The sequence below is a fragment of the Myotis myotis genome, unplaced genomic scaffold, assembly GCF_014108235.1.
Source record: "Myotis myotis isolate mMyoMyo1 unplaced genomic scaffold, mMyoMyo1.p scaffold_m19_p_15, whole genome shotgun sequence".
In the NCBI taxonomy this organism is placed as follows: domain Eukaryota; kingdom Metazoa; phylum Chordata; class Mammalia; order Chiroptera; family Vespertilionidae; genus Myotis; species Myotis myotis.
The window spans coordinates 32,033,913-32,049,612 of NW_023416319.1; the positions used below are offsets into that span (position 1 = coordinate 32,033,913).

At 38.5% G+C, this 15,700-nt stretch overlaps 1 protein-coding gene across 1 annotated transcript; it reads left to right on the forward strand.

The window, feature by feature from the left end:
* The first annotated feature begins 274 nt into the window (after positions 1–274).
* On the forward strand, positions 275–14,956 carry TFAM (transcription factor A, mitochondrial). Its single transcript, XM_036336792.1, has 7 exons — positions 275–509; positions 1,096–1,214; positions 3,149–3,219; positions 3,627–3,776; positions 6,321–6,416; positions 11,126–11,182; positions 11,853–14,956. The coding sequence occupies exons 1-7, from the start codon at positions 409–411 to the stop codon at positions 11,994–11,996; spliced, it is 738 nt and encodes a 245-aa protein (XP_036192685.1). The 5' UTR covers positions 275–408; the 3' UTR covers positions 11,997–14,956.
* The last annotated feature ends 744 nt before the right edge of the window (positions 14,957–15,700 follow it).

Genomic DNA, 15,700 nt, shown 5'->3' on the forward strand with positions numbered 1-15,700 from the left:
GGTGCCCAGTCCGGGTGAGGCCGCCGCCGTCGCTCCACCACCTCCTGGCCCCGCTGCGGAGCCGACTGCAGAGGCGGGGGCCGGGGCCGAGGCGGCTCAGCGGCGCCCCTTGGAGGCGAGACCCCCGGCAGGCGCGCCGGGCTGCGGCTTCCCCGCTCCGCTCCGCTCCCGGGCACCGCCCCCTTTCCTGGAGCCCCGCCCTCCGGCGGAAGTCACTACGGCGCCTGCGCCGATGCTACCTCACCCCGTCCCCTACCTACCAACCGGAGTAAACTTCCCATAGTGCCTCGCGAGTCCGGGTTTGATAACAAACTGGGAAGGTTGGACGCGGGTTGCCTTTGTTGGGGGGGATCTGCTGTGCCAGGGCGCTCCGCGAGCTTGGGTCCGGCTACGGCCTCGCGGGGTGCCATGCCGCTTCTTCGGGGCGTGTGGGGAGTGCTGAGCGCCCTGGGGAAGTCCGGAGCAGACCTCTGCGCGGACTGCGGGACTCGGCTGTGCGCACCCTTCAGGTAGGACCCTCGCCTGGACCCGGCGGCCGGGCGCCCGACGCCCTGGGGCCGGGATGTAGACGGTGTCTCCCACCTTCTGTCCCTCCCAGGAGGTCAGGGACGCTCAGACCCTGTGGTTCAGACCTCGACCTTGCCCAAGGGAAGGGTGCCTTTGCAGGCCTGACTCCAGGGGAGTACCCCGCGCCTTGCTTCCGGCGCCCTTCCCCTCCATGCGGCCTCCGCGCACCTGGTTCCCCGGCCGAGCACCTGGTTCCCCAGCCGCTCTTTGTAAAATCGCGCCGGCCGTCTCCCGCCTTCTTCTAGGCATTGAGGAGGCGGGGCCCCGGAGCTGAAGTACATGTTTTATGCACTCTCTGCCCTTCGTGGCGGGGTGGGGGGTGAGGGGAGCGGCTTCAGTTTTGCAGGCTCTTCCCTCTGGTTAGGGCACGATTGTCAGTGTCACTAGCTCTCTGGGTCTTGTCGAAGGTGTCAGATACATAGCATTTTGATCACCTCTTATTTGGGGCCTATTGATTGATATACATGTGAATATGATTGGCGCTTAAATCCTTGACATTGGTTCTTTTCTTTTTTTACTTACATGCAGATTTGTGTATATACCCAGGTGGTTTTCATCCACTTTGAGTAGTTATCCAAAGAAGCCAATGACTTCTTACGTTCGATTTTCTAAAGAACAGCTAGCCATATATAAAGCTCGGAACCCAGGTAAGGAGTTGGGGGGCTGGTGCCCTTCTCTGATGTAATAAAGAGCTCACTGAGCAGTTAAGCCGTAAACTTGATGTACACTGCCAACCATCCCTTGACTGCAGGAACATAACCTTCTATTTGAGGGTCTGTGAAATAGCAGGTCTAACATATTTTTCACCGAGTAGAAATGTTTTTGTTGTTAATCCTCGCCTGAAGATATTTTTCCATTGATTTTTTGTTGTTGTTGTTTTTTAGGGAGAGTGGAAGGGAGGGGGAGAGACAGAGAGAGAGGAAGGAAGATCAGACACACATTGGTTGGTTGCCTCCCACACGCCCCCAACCAGGGCCAGGATGGAGGCTGCAACCTAGGTCTGTGCCCTTGACCGGAATTGAACCCACAACCTTTCAGTCCCATGGCCTACGCTCTATCCACTGAGCCAAACCAGCAGGGCAGAAATGTTTTAAATATAATTAAGAACTAATGCCATAGCTGGTTTGGCTTAGAAAATAGAGCATCAGGCTGCGGACTGAAGGGTCCCGGGTTCGATTTTGGTTAAGGGCACATGCCAGAATTTCGGCAGCCTATTCTCATCGTTGATGTTTGTATCTCTCTTTCCCTCTCTCTTCCTCTCTGAAATCAATAAAAAAATATTTTTTAAAAAAAGAACTAATGAAAGATATTTTAAAAATACCAGCATGTAGAATACAAAGCAACTAGGGAAGAAGTTATGAAAAAGCTTAATTTTGGGCCTAGTTGCCATTGGCTTAGAGGACACCGTGAATCATTTTATCTCTTGCCTAGCCCCTTCTGCCACAGGGAATTTTTAATGGGAGTGACAATGAAATAACTTCTGTGGAAGTGTTCTGTAAACTGTAAAAGTCTATACAAATCACTGCTAACGCAAGAGCTTTTGTACTGAAAGATTTCCAGGTTGAATGTTTGACGACTCCCTAGAAAGGCTATAGGGCCTTCATTTGAGGTTGTAGTGTCAGGATAATAACTAAATTAATAATAGCTAACTTTTGCTTATGCTTTCTAAAGCCCATTCACAAACAATACATCACAGGGCACTTCTGAAAATCAAATGAGATATAATAAAAATTCTCATAAAGAATTGGTTTATGAGACATAATTAAGGGCTCACACCTTTTTAAAATGTAGGAGTTGAAATTAGTAAGTGGTTTGTTAAAGTATTTATACCCTTTTTAGTTAAGATGAGGAAGGACATGGGGAATAATGACTTGATTTTAGAAAAGTTTAGCTTGTTTGCAACTGGTATTTCTGTAATTCAAATCCAAGATGGTGGTATATGAATCAAGACTGTATTTTGTTCTTTACTCAGATGTTATGAACTTAATTCCTAAAAGGCTCGAAAAAAATGTTTGACTGAAATATGAAGTAAAGAACTTGAAGAAATTGATTACTGTACTGCTTAAACTAGCAATCAAGTTCTGAGTACTGTTTTGGTGATATGTGATGTACTCCTTGGTTATTAGATAAGACTTTAACAATTTGGATAAAGCACTAAAGTTATATATTTATTTTTTGTTATTCTTAACCTGAGGATATTTTTCCATTGATTTTTAAGAGTGGAAGAAAGGGGGAGAGACACAGAGAGAGAGAACATCAATTGTTTGCCTCCTGCAGGTGCCCCAACCTAGAGTCAGGGATGGGGATCTAGTCTGCAACTGAGGTATTGCCCGTGACCAGAATCGAACCCGAGACCCTTTAGTCCTTGCGTCAATGCTTTATCCACTGAGCCAAACTGGCTAGGGTTAAAGTTACTTAAATTGGTTAAAGAAAAGCTAAATCATTGTATTAAGTTGTGTGTGGTATAGAGTTGTCTAATAAAACTTACTTTTAGAGCTGATGTGTTATGATTTCCTGGAAATCTTTAGGAGTTATTCATGAGACATAAAGTTGTGACTTCTTTTCTCATTCCGATCCATAGAAGCGAAAAATTCAGAACTAATTAAAAAAATCGCGGAGGTATGGAGGGAACTTCCTGAATCAGAGAAAAAGGTAAGCATGTATGTTTTCAACATTGCTGGCCAGTTATTCTGCAGGTGTCATGCCCTTTAAAGGACCAAATGACCCAGAGATGATGTTTTTGTTGTTGTTTGATTTTTAAATATCTATTATATACAAAGGAACTTCATACCTTCTGATCTACATAAATGATGAATGGTAATATGGATGCGTGGGGTGGTGATGAAGGGTTGGCAGCAATGTGAAATTGAAGACTACTTGCTAAACTCTCAAGTTGGTTAGCATGTATATGATGAAAAAGTCATGATTTTGGTCCATATAATGTGATCCCAGAGCACATTTTCCACATGATGGTTCAGTCTGTCTTTATCTGAAGTCATGCAAGTTGTCTTTCCTTGGTAGCAACAGTTTATTGACTTATTATTTTTATTTATTTATAGATATATGAAGATGCTTACAAGGCAGACTGGCAGGCATACAAAGAAGAGCTAAACAGAATTCAAGAACAGCTTACTCCAAGTCAGAAAGTGTCTTTGGAAAAAGAAATGATGCAAAAACGTTTAAAAAAGAAATCGATATTGAAAAAGAGAGTGAGTATCATTGAAATATTTTTTTCCTTTAACAAAGAACTGAAATTTACATAACTACATGAATATAGGGAGCTTTCTCTTATTTTGATGATGTGTGTGGTTAATTAGGAACAGTGGGATCATCCTCTTCCGCCGCTAGGACCATTTGTCATTGAGTCTGTCTTGGAAACTCTTGTTGCCACTTCGGGATGTATCTGATTTTAAAATACATAGTTAGGACTGGCATGAAAGCTATAGGAACAGCCAAATCTTGGATAGTAAAAACCTTTGTTTCTGAGTTTTGTCTAGAATAGCCTACTGATTTGAATTGTTCTAAAGGTAATAGTGAATGTGATTCTATATATTGCTGAATAGACTAAATTTATTAGCATGTCAGGGAAAAGTGCCTATTGTAGCTAATCAAATAAGTCCCTTTAAGATGAAATACTATTTTTCCTCATTAGAAACCCTACATAGGGCCCTGGCCGGATAGCTCAGTTGGACAGAGCATTGTCCTGATACACCAAGGTTGTGGGTTCAATTCCCGGTCAGGGCACATTGACTGGGAATTGAAATAAGAAGCAGCCAATGAATGCATAAAATAAGTGGAACAACAAATCAATGTTTCTTTCTCTCAAATCAGTAAAAAAAAACACCCCAAAATCCATATGGTTCAAATTTTGTGGTTCCTAATTTAAGTATTAATCCACATAAATTCCATCGTTTGAAAATTAGACATTTTTGTATAAAACCAGAATTAGGTATGAAGCGGTCAGCTTGCTACCTAGTTCATATAGTATAGAAAATGGTCATCAGAATTAAAACTATTTCTCTGAAAAAGTAGGTTAGAACCTTTAATGTCAGATGCCAAGATATGTATTCCTGATCTTAATGTTTTAAGTCCCCCTAAGGACTCAGCCAATTTCAAGTCGGTAATCTAAGGTTGCTGATCCAGTTAGTAAAAGGATTGAGTAAAGTACCAATAGTGAGAAATACAGCCTCTGCCTTAGGGACGGTATTTGGAGGGGTGAGTACTAAAGTTTACTCTCCCTTTCTTCTTAATGCATGCAGCCAGCACTGCGTGGAGAACACCAGAATGAAGATTAGACAGAAAGGGTTTCCCTTTGAAATATTTCTTCCTTTCTCTCTTCTGGCATCCCCATTATGTTTTTGTTATACCTATTTTAGTTGTCCCATAGTCCTGAGTGTTCTGGGTTTTTTAACCTCCTCATCTTTGTTCTCTTTATTTTTGGGTTTTCAAGGATTCTATTACTATGTCTTGTAGCTCAGATTCTTTCATCAGCTGTGTCCAGTCTAATAAGCACATCAAAGGCATTCTTTATTTCAGCTACAGTGTTTTTGCTTTCTAGAATATATTTTTATTGATTTTTAGAGAGGAAGAGAGAGGGAGAGAAAGATAGAAACATCAGTGATGAGAGAGACTCATTGATTGGCTGCCTCCTGCATGCCCCATACCAGGGATCAAACCCATTAGCTGAATTGAACCATGACCTCCTGGTTCATAGGTCAATGCTCAACCATGTCTGCTGGGCTTCTTCCTCTACTTTAGTAAAGGGAGTAAAAAGAATTTAGCCCATCTCTTTTCTTTTTTTTTTTTTTGCGTTTTGGTGATCACATTTATTGGAAGGGTTGGAGAAACATAAAAATGCCATTTAGCTTAAGAATTTATGAGTTATGTACAAATAAACTCATTTCAGGAGCAGAAGAATCTTTGGTCATTTCTTAATATCAAAATTTATACAGGTTTCTTTTTGAATATCTTCTATCTTTAAAGACACAATCATATAAAGTCCTAATTTCCACACAGGATATATTCTTTGTTTCAGCCAACTCTCAGTGAAGGGGCAACTAGCACAACACCATCTCCCTGGGCAGAAAGCATTGGAATATCCCGTTTTGTTGTTTTATATATCTCTTCATATATTTCTTCATCAATTTCTATAGTAGTCACAGTTTCTCCCACTTCTCCCAATATCATATTTAAATGTGATCATGGGCCTGGGTTGCAGATTTCGTTCCCAGCCTGGTCGGGGTGTGTTTGGGAGGCACCTGATCCATGTGTCTCTCTCACATCCATGTTTCTCTCTTAGCCCATCTTTGGGGGTTAAAGATTGAGAGACATGCAGGGAAGGAAATGAAATGAGAGGTTATTAAACAGATAGTTTAGTGTTCACAAGCTGTGGTGGAAGCATGTAGTAGTTTGGCCAAGGAAATGGTAGTGCCCTGTAAGAATGAAACTGAGATTGTCTCATTTTTTAAAAAAGATTTGTACATATGTGCTCAGTCAGTCAGTTCATGGAGACCATGAAAATAATATGTAAAGGAAATGTAGGGAAAATAACTCAAAATCTATTATGTTTTTCAAAATAATGCTATCAAATTCTGACCTCACGAGGGAATAATTGCATACTTTATATAAGAATCAGAACATTCACATTAAAGAATATTCTGCATAATGCATAGTAGTGAATACAGTTTCTGTAAGTAAAATTAAGTCTCAGAGATGTTAAAACTGTATCTAACTCTTCCATTTTCACTCCTCAGGAGTTAACACTGCTTGGAAAACCAAAAAGACCTCGCTCAGCTTATAACATTTTTATATCTGAATGCTTCCAGGGAGCTAAGAATGGTTCATCACAGGTAAAATAGATCTGCATTTATTTTTTAAATGTTTATTTTAGTTTTAGAAAAAATTAGACAGGAAATGTTAGGGGTGCTTTTGCTTCTTCTATCATTGTCTTTCTTGGTTTACTGATTCTGTTATAGAGTCTTCCCCAGTGAGGATACATGGGAGATTAGTTTTTAGAGTTCTTGCATGTCTGAAAATGTCTATATTTTCACGTTTGATAGTTTGGGCATAGAATTGTTTTATGTTCTTTGAAAACTTAAAAAAAAATACTCCTTTTATAACTTCTGTATTGCTTTTGAGAAGTATAAAGCCATTTTGATTATTGGCCTTTAGAATATCTGTTTTGTTTTTGTTTTTTTCTCTGTTCTGACTCTAGAACTTTTACTGTTTGTTTATGCATCTTCTGAATTGATACTCTAATTTTCTTGTCTTCTCTGTATTGTTTTTTCTTAGCCTTTTTTGCCCTTCTTTCTGGGATACAATATACATTTTCATGTAATCTCCCTGTTTCCAGCATGGTATCACCACCCCTACCTTACTTGGTATCCACTGAGTAACTCATATTTTACTGTTGTGAGAGGATAAATGTCCTAGAATCTGCCCATAGTGGGAATTTAACCTTTTTATAAGCACTTTCTGTCAGGCCTCCTAACCGTACCTCTATTTTATACCTATCTGGTGCTTCCAGTTCCTGAGCTACCTCAGAATTCTACGTTGTAAAACACTTTGCATTTTTGGCTTCCCCACTGCTGGTTTGGGAATAGCTTTCATGAGTTAGGTAAGCCAGGAACCATGGCTGCATCTGCTCTTCAGCTTCCAAACTTTTGTGTTGGTAGTGCTCTCTCCGGTTTTCTTTGTCTGTGTGGGTTTATGCCTTAAATTTTTGTTTATTCATTTAATGTTTTTTATTTTAAAACTAGAGACCCGTTGCACGAAGATTGGCGCAATAGACCTCCCTTCCCCTGGCTGCCGGCACCGGTTTTCCTCCGGCACCCGGGACCCAGGCCTTTGGTCCGGCCGCAGCAAGGCTTGGCTTCTCCTCTCCTGCCGCAGTGAGGCTTGGCTTCTCCCCTCCGGCCGCAGCGGAGAAGCCAAGCCTCTTCAGTCTTCAGTCTTCACTCCAGCCGGAGCCTTCAGTCTTTTTTGCTCCGTGCCTGCGTATGCAAATTAACCGCCATCTTTGTTGGGTTAATTTGCATAGTCGCTCTGATTGGCTGGTGGGCTTAGCGGAGTGACACCAGTTTGCATGTTTCTCTTTTATTGTGTAGATAACAAATTTATTGCTCACAGTTTTGGAGGCTGGGAAATCCAAGGCCAAGGTGCCATCACAGTTGCCTACTGATGAGGACCCTCTTCCTGGTTCCTGGCTGGTGCCTTCTCAGTATGTCCTTATGTAGTGGAAGGGCTCATTTAATGGGGTTTAGGAGGGTTCGATATGGTCAAGGGCATATGCCTGGGTTGCGGGCTTGAACCCCAGTAGGGAGCGTGCAGGAGGAGCTGATTGATGATTCTCTCTCATCATTGATGTATCTATCTCTCCCTCTCCTTTCCTCTCTGAAATCAATTAAAAAAAATGTATATATATCCCTAGCCAGTTTGGCTCAGTGGATAGAGTGCCCGTGGACAGAAGGGTCCTGGGTTCGATTCTGGTCAAGGACTCATACCTCTGTTGCAGGCTTGATCCGGACTCATGGGGGAGGCAACCGATCGATGTGTCTCTATCACATTGATGTTCCTTTCTCTCTGTATCTCCCCCTCCCTTTCACTTCCTCTAAAACTCAATGGAAAAATATCCTTGGGTGAGAATTAATAAAATATATATATATATAACTTTAAAAATTTTTTAAAAGAAAAAGAATATGAAAAAATTGAAAGCATTAAAGTAATTCCTTCCAAATCTAAGAGTCAGAGCAGTTATTTAATGATTAACTGCCCCTGAATATTAGAAATGTTTATGAAGATCAGTTAAAAATGTTCAAAACATAACGGTTATGTAGTCTGAGGTACTATCTGGCACCTCTGTTTTTGTTTTTTTTGTTTGTTTTATTTTTTATTTTTGTTAAATATATTTTATTGATTTTTTACATAGAGAAAGGGAGAGGGATAGAGAGCTAGAAACATCGATCAGCTGCCTCATACACACCCCCTACTGGGGATGTGCCCACAACCAAGGCACATGCCCCTGACCGGAATCGAACCTGGGACCCTTCAGTCCGCAGGCTGACTCTCTATCCACTGAGCCAAACTGGTCAGGGCAGGTTACCTCTGTTTTTGTCAATAGGAAAATAAAATTCATTCAAAGTTCTGCTCAGAAATAATGGCCCTCTCTCCTTCACATTCCCCTCCTTCTGCTCCTCATTTGCCACCCACCCACCTTCCCTATATTCTCTGAGCTCTGGGAGCAATAGCATAGGCAGCGTGATGTACACTGACTCTGACTCATCTTTGCCTCTCTTCCAGCCATGGGGTCCCTGTATCCCTTTAATTTTATAGAAGAACCAAGCCTAAGGGAGGTAATAGGTCTTTTTTTCTGAGTCACTTAATTAAATTTAGCTAAGTAGAATTGAGGACGTGTTGTATTGTTCTTTTGACTACACCTAAACACTTTGGCACCCATTTTAGAACAAAACATTAAGTTACAAGAAGTTAGACTACAACGTAATATACTTGAATATTAGTATTTCTGAATTAAAAAAAAGATAAATTTTATCTGCACAGTAAAGGAAATCATCAACAAAATGCAAAGCAATCTATCAAATGGGAGTAAATACAGGCAGTCCTCGGGTTACGTCAGACTCAATGTGCCATTTTGTGGTTGCGTTGCCATCTCCCATTTATTTATAAAAAGAAATATGCCATCATTTTGACGTATGTACATATGTGCTTTATGTTTTTTGTTATTTATTTACCACAAGTAAAGGTCAGGAATTGTTATCTTTTAAATTTTTTACTGTTTCATTTCATTGCTGCTGTGTTTGTGCTCCACGTGAGTGACATAGGTGCTTATGTAGGTGGGTTCTATTGTATTTGCATATTATATATCTGATAAGTGGTTAACATGCAAAATATATAAAGAATTCAACTCAGAAAAAAAAAAATCTGATTAAAAACGGGCAAAGGATCTGAATAGACATCTTTCCAAGGAAGACATAAAGATGCCTAACAGGTATATGAAAAAAGATGTTCAACATCACTAATTATCAAGGAATTGCAAATCAAAACCGCAGTTCACCTCACACCTGTTGGAATGACTGCTGTCAAAGATAAAAGTAATGTGTTGGTATGGATATGGAGAATAGGAAACCCTTGTGCATAGTTGGTGGGAATGTGAGTTGCTGCAGCCCTCTATGGAAGACAAAAGAGTTCCTGAAAAACTTAAAATTAGAAATATCATATGTCCAGCAATATTACTTCTGGGTATGTATCCAATGAAAAAAGAAAACACTAACTTGAAAAGATATCTGAACCCCCATGTTCATTGCAGCGTGATTTACAACAGCCAAGATGTGGAAGCAATCTAAATGTTCATTAGATGAATGGATAAAGAAACTGAAGTAACTTAGCCATAAAAAAAAGAAATAAATCTTGCCATTTGCAACAACATGGATTGATCCTGAAAGCATTATACTAAACTAGAGGCCCAGTGTGCAAATTCATGCACCAGTGGAGTCCCTAGTCCTGGCCTGTGGGATTGGGCTGAAACCGGCTCTCCGACATCCCCCGAGGGATCCTGGATTGCAAGAGAGCACAGGCCAGGCTGAGGGACTCCACTGGTGTGCAGTCGGGGCCGGGGGAGGGATGTGGGAGGTTGGCCAGTTGGGGAGGGATCGTGGGAGGGCTCCAGGGCATGCATGTCTGGACCATCTTGCTCAGTCCCGATTGGCCAGACCCCAGCAGCAAGCTAATCTAGCAGTTGGAGCGTCTGCCCCCTGGTGGTCAGTGCATGTCATAGCAACTGGTCGACTGATGGACTGTCTGCCTCCTGGTGGTCAGTGCACTCATAGCGAGCAGTTTAGTGGCCTTAGAATATCATTAGCATATTATGCTTTGATTGGTTGAACAGCCGACCGGTCAACCAGACACTTAGCATATTAGGCTTTTCTTATATAGGATGAAATAAATCAGACCACAGAAAGACAAATACCATGTGATCTCACTTATATGTGGAATCTAAAAAAATAACTGAGCTCATAGGTAAGGAAACAGATTGGTGATTGCCAGGCATGGGGGTGGATGAGATGGGAAAAGGTGGTTAGAAGGTACAAACTTCCACTTATAAAAAAAGTCTTGGAGATGCAATGTACAGCATGGTGACTAGAGTTAATAAATTTGATAGTTGCTCAGAGAGTAGACCTTAAAAGTTCTCATAAGAAGAAAAAAATTATGGTGACAAATGTTAACAACTACTGTGTTGATCATTTTAGAATATATACAAATATTGAATCATGTTGTACACCTGAAACTAATACAATGTTATATGAAAATTATATCTCAGTAAAAAAGATAAGTATCTTTATTCCAGTCATTTTGTATATTTTAAGTTTAATTTAGAAAGAAGATATTAAGAATTGATGAGGCATTAATATCTGAGTATGATAAAATGATGTAAAAATGATGATTTTTAGTATCTATGAGTTTTTTGAAATGAGTAATAAAAAAAAAATTTTCTTTAATCACTTAAGTCCCTGGATCTGCTATTTAAACATATGTTGTTTAACAGGTAAGGCTGAAATCTATACATGAAAGCTGGAAAAATCTCTCCAGTGCTGAAAAGCAAGTAAGTATGGTTTTAGTCTCAAATATCTAGTTAGAATATCTGTGAGAGAATGTATTAAAGCAGTGGTTCTCAACCTTCCTAATGCCGCGACCCTTTACTACAGTTCCTCATGTTGTGGTGATCCCCAACCATAAAATTATTTTCGCTGCTACTTCATTACTGTAATTTTGCTGCTGTTATGAATCGTAATGTAAATATCTGATATGCTATATGTGTTTTCTGATGGTCGCAACCCACAGGTTGAGAACTGCTGTATTAGGGCAAGGCTTGATTCATGTGAAAACGACCTTATATTACTTATAATACAGTTAAAGTATTTTTAAATAATTTCATATTCCTAGAATCAATTTGGCTTTTTTCTTTTGGTAGTTTTTAACTGCAAATAAAATTGATATTTAAAACAATGTCACACCAAATTCAGTGTCCAGTGTATGCAGTGACAGTCACACTGTGCCTCTGCTCCTTCCCCACAGCTCAAGCCCTAAAATTGTAACAATTTAATTAATACAAACCTTTAACTCTTACCTTATCTCACAAAAACATTCCTTCTCCAGTCCCCCTTTACACATGTAGAAGAAGGTAATTTTTATAGTATATATGGAAGCATTTCAGAAATCAATGGCAAAGATTCTTCTGAAGAAATCATTTTAACAATTACACTTTTTCTCAGGTATATATTCAACTTGCTGAAGATGATAAAGCTCGTTATTACAGTGAAATAAAATCTTGGGAAGAACAAATGGTTGAAGTTGGACGTGAAGATCTTCTTCGTCGCAAAGTGAAGCCCCAATCAAAAAGCACTGAGGAATATTAAATAGAAGATTGAGTTATGTCCATAATGGATAGACACAAGAAACCAATTAGGTCTCAGTATCTGAAACTGTTATAAAATTAAAAGGATAAAGCTGGTCAACATTTTATAATTAATTCTTTTTTCTCTAGCCCATGGACTTCTGCCAGTTCAGTACATTTTGTATTGGTATCTTGCTTTGGAAAACTCAAACATAGAAAAGTTCATCCAAAATTTATTTTGTGTTTAGCAACTACTAAGGATCAAAATAATCATGAAATGTATCAGTAACATTTTACCTTTGATAAAGGTGAGTCAGACTGTGAAGTTTTTTTATAATATTTGATGATTGTGGAAAGAGTATTCTTGTTTCCTTATATTATGGAGGCAGGGGTTTCCTATTCAGAAGTGTCCCAAGTTGTAGAGCCAGAGTGTTCTATGATTAATTGTGCATTTTTTAAAGAGCACCCAGAGCTCATTTAGGTAAGCTCCAATCCCTAGGTGTACTTTATATTCAGAGCTGATGGTTCTACAGGCAAGGGCTTGCTGGTTTCAGTTGTAATTTTTTGTACAAAAGATGGAGAGATTTGTGAACCTTTTCTTCATTGTCTTTTTTCCTAAAGTAAAAAAAAAACTAAGAAGTATATACTAAATCAATACATATTGTTTTATATTTCATAGAATACAATTTTTGTTTCCTAATTATATGTTTAAGGTAAAACATTTGTTTTACAGCTTCTTTCTGTCTTTTTTTTTTTTAAGTAGGGATTTATATTCTGAATTATTTTTTCTCTCTCATGTGAGTATATTTATCCAGAGAGAACTTGTCTGGTAAGTTTTAAAATGAGAGATCCAGAAACAAGTTTCCAAAGTCTTTAGACTTACAACCTGTAATTTTAAAACATTTTATATAAGATAAAAGACTATATAAGGGACAGCTAACTCTGCGCATGGGCCAAATCCAGCCCACTGCCTGCTTTTCATGGCCTATGAGCTAAGAATGGTGTTGGCCATTTTAAAAAAAGAATATTTCAAGACACATGAAAATTAATATGTTCAATGTTCATAAATAATGAATGAGTATGAAATACAGCCATACTCATTAATTTATCTGTTGTTTATGGCTGCTTTTGTGCAACAGTGACAGAGTTAAGGAGTTGCTTCAAAAACTAGTTTGCAAAGCCTAAAATTTTTACTGTCTAATTCTTTACAGAACAAGTTTGCTAACCCATGATCTACAGTATAGTGTAGTATGATAATATGTTGGGATAGGTTTTTTAACTGATTTAGAGGTTTCTTGTTTTAGAATCTTTGTCACCATTGTCTTAAGAGGAAAAAGGTCAAGTCACAGAAGAAGCTAAACAAACTGTTGCTCCACCGTGTTAGCAAGAAAAATAATCTTGTTTCAAATTACTTTGTATGATAATAGAGTTCCATTTAGTGGGAATGAAATTCTCTTCAATTATTTCCTATGACTTAGTAAGTGAATCTTAAGAGTTTTCCAGTTAGCACATATCACAAAAACCTTTCCATCTTTTACCACTTGTTTATCCTCTTGAGAGTCAGCAAAAATTTTCAAAATTCACACTTCCTTTTTGAGCAAAACAATTCATCTTTCATCATTAGTTCATAAGAATAGGATAACCCAAAATTTATACGTATCTTATATTATGCAAACTATTTAGGAATTCTGGATTCTAGATCTACAGAAAAATTTTGAGGATTTTTGTTGTTTGTGGATAGAAAATAAGTAAAAAGTCATGACTTGTTCTATACTGAACTTGACAAAAGTATGTACTGAAGAGAAAAATATAAGAGGAAGCTTAAGATTGAAATATTTGAAGTTAGGTGTTTTCAAACAATTTTCTCCTGTGGTTATGAATACAGGACAAAGTTGGCTACGAATTAAATAGATACTGTGAGGAGAGGAGTTGGGGAAGAAGAGTTGTGCTAGTGTCTATCGCAGCCTTCCTCAACGGGGTTTCCGGGAGAGATTAAGCCCTAATTCCCTGTGGCATATAGAATGGTACTGATTATGTACCATATTTAGGAGAATGGAGAACTCATTCAAGTCATACTGTGTTCTGTGCTTCAGATGAGCCCAAGGAGCATGTGGGAGTCAGTGTTTGTGATGTAGGATGGGTGAGGTTAAGAGTGAGTTATGTAAACATCTTTGCTATTACTTTTTTCTGTGCTCTTTTAGCATCCAACTACATAAACTGTTTTATACAGAAAACATTCAAGTCATATCTTCCCAGTTATATTAGGAAGTTCAGTGATGAGTAAGTTCAAGTATTGATAATTTAATAAAGGGAAAAAAAAGTGTGAAAAGAGCTAGAGCAAAACCGTTTTATGATAACATCAAATTTTATTTGGTTTCCTTTGTTTCTAAAAGAATGTCAGCTTTAATGCTTTAAATATTAAGATAATCTGAGTCCACGTCTTGCTTAGTAAATTTAAGTACATGTTGAAGACTGGTGTGTGTATACCAAATGCCTTCCAGTTTAACAGTATTTCCAAATTTTCTATTATGAAGAATAAGCAATTAGGTCAGTCACCAGTGGCCACTCATCTAAAGCCTTACTTTTTAGACCTAAGTTGACTTAACAAAGTAATTGCTGTAGGAGCTAAAAGAAGAGTGTGCTACAGGGAAAGATGCTGAAGAATTGAAAGTGGTGTTATGCTTTTCTGAGCATATGCTGTTCAGAGACATAAAGAGATTTCTATACTTTCGTTCATTAGACTAGTATTAGGTTTGAAATAATTTGATGGCAGGAGAGGGTTGTGTGATAATTCTACTTACTGATGTTTAAAGGATATTGTGTGAAGATTCAGCCTACCGTAATCATGTTAATTTTGCTATTGCTTTTGGCTAAAACTCCCTTCTTGAAAATGCCATTTTTAAAAAACGGTGTATTTTTTATAGTTGCTACAAATGTGTGTATTTAAATTTCTGAATTAAAATATAAGTTGATTTAAAGTAACTAGCAAATTTTACTGATTTTTTTTCTGCCATTTACCTTACATAAAATTAATCACCACCAGGAAGTTTTTATATATTAAGTGATAGTACCCATTGATTTTCATAATTTTATCAATATTAACTGTGAGGATATTCTCTTCCGTTCTTTCTCTCTCACAGCCACTCGCCCTTTTTATAGCACCAAACTCTTACAGACAAATTTGAAAATATTATAAGCACAGACTGTTGAAGTTTTAAAGCGGTAATATTCTTTTTAAAATTGAACCTTTGGGAAGGAAAGACTAAGAAAATGAACATATTATCACTTTGAATTTGTAAGACTTTGCAAACAAAGTAAAACTGTACAAAGCTAGCATCATTACTTTTCACATTGTTCACAAATAAAGTCCTTTTGGTAATTGATTAGATCATTAATTATATTTAATGGAAAATACGTAAAACAAAACATTTTCTAGGAGAGTTGACCCTCCATATCTGTGGGGAATTGGTTCCAGGACCTCTCACCACGACACCAAAACCTGTAGATGCTTAAGTTCCTTATATAAAATAGTTATACTCAATAGTTGTTATAATGTATTGTGTAGGGAATAATGACAAAACATTGGTACATATTTAGTATACACAGCTATCCAGGCCTATAACTGCTTAGCACAACATCAGCAACAAGAACTTTCCAAATATTTTTAATGCAGTTAGCCCATGCATGCAGAATCCACAGATAATGGAGGGCCTACCACATGAAAAC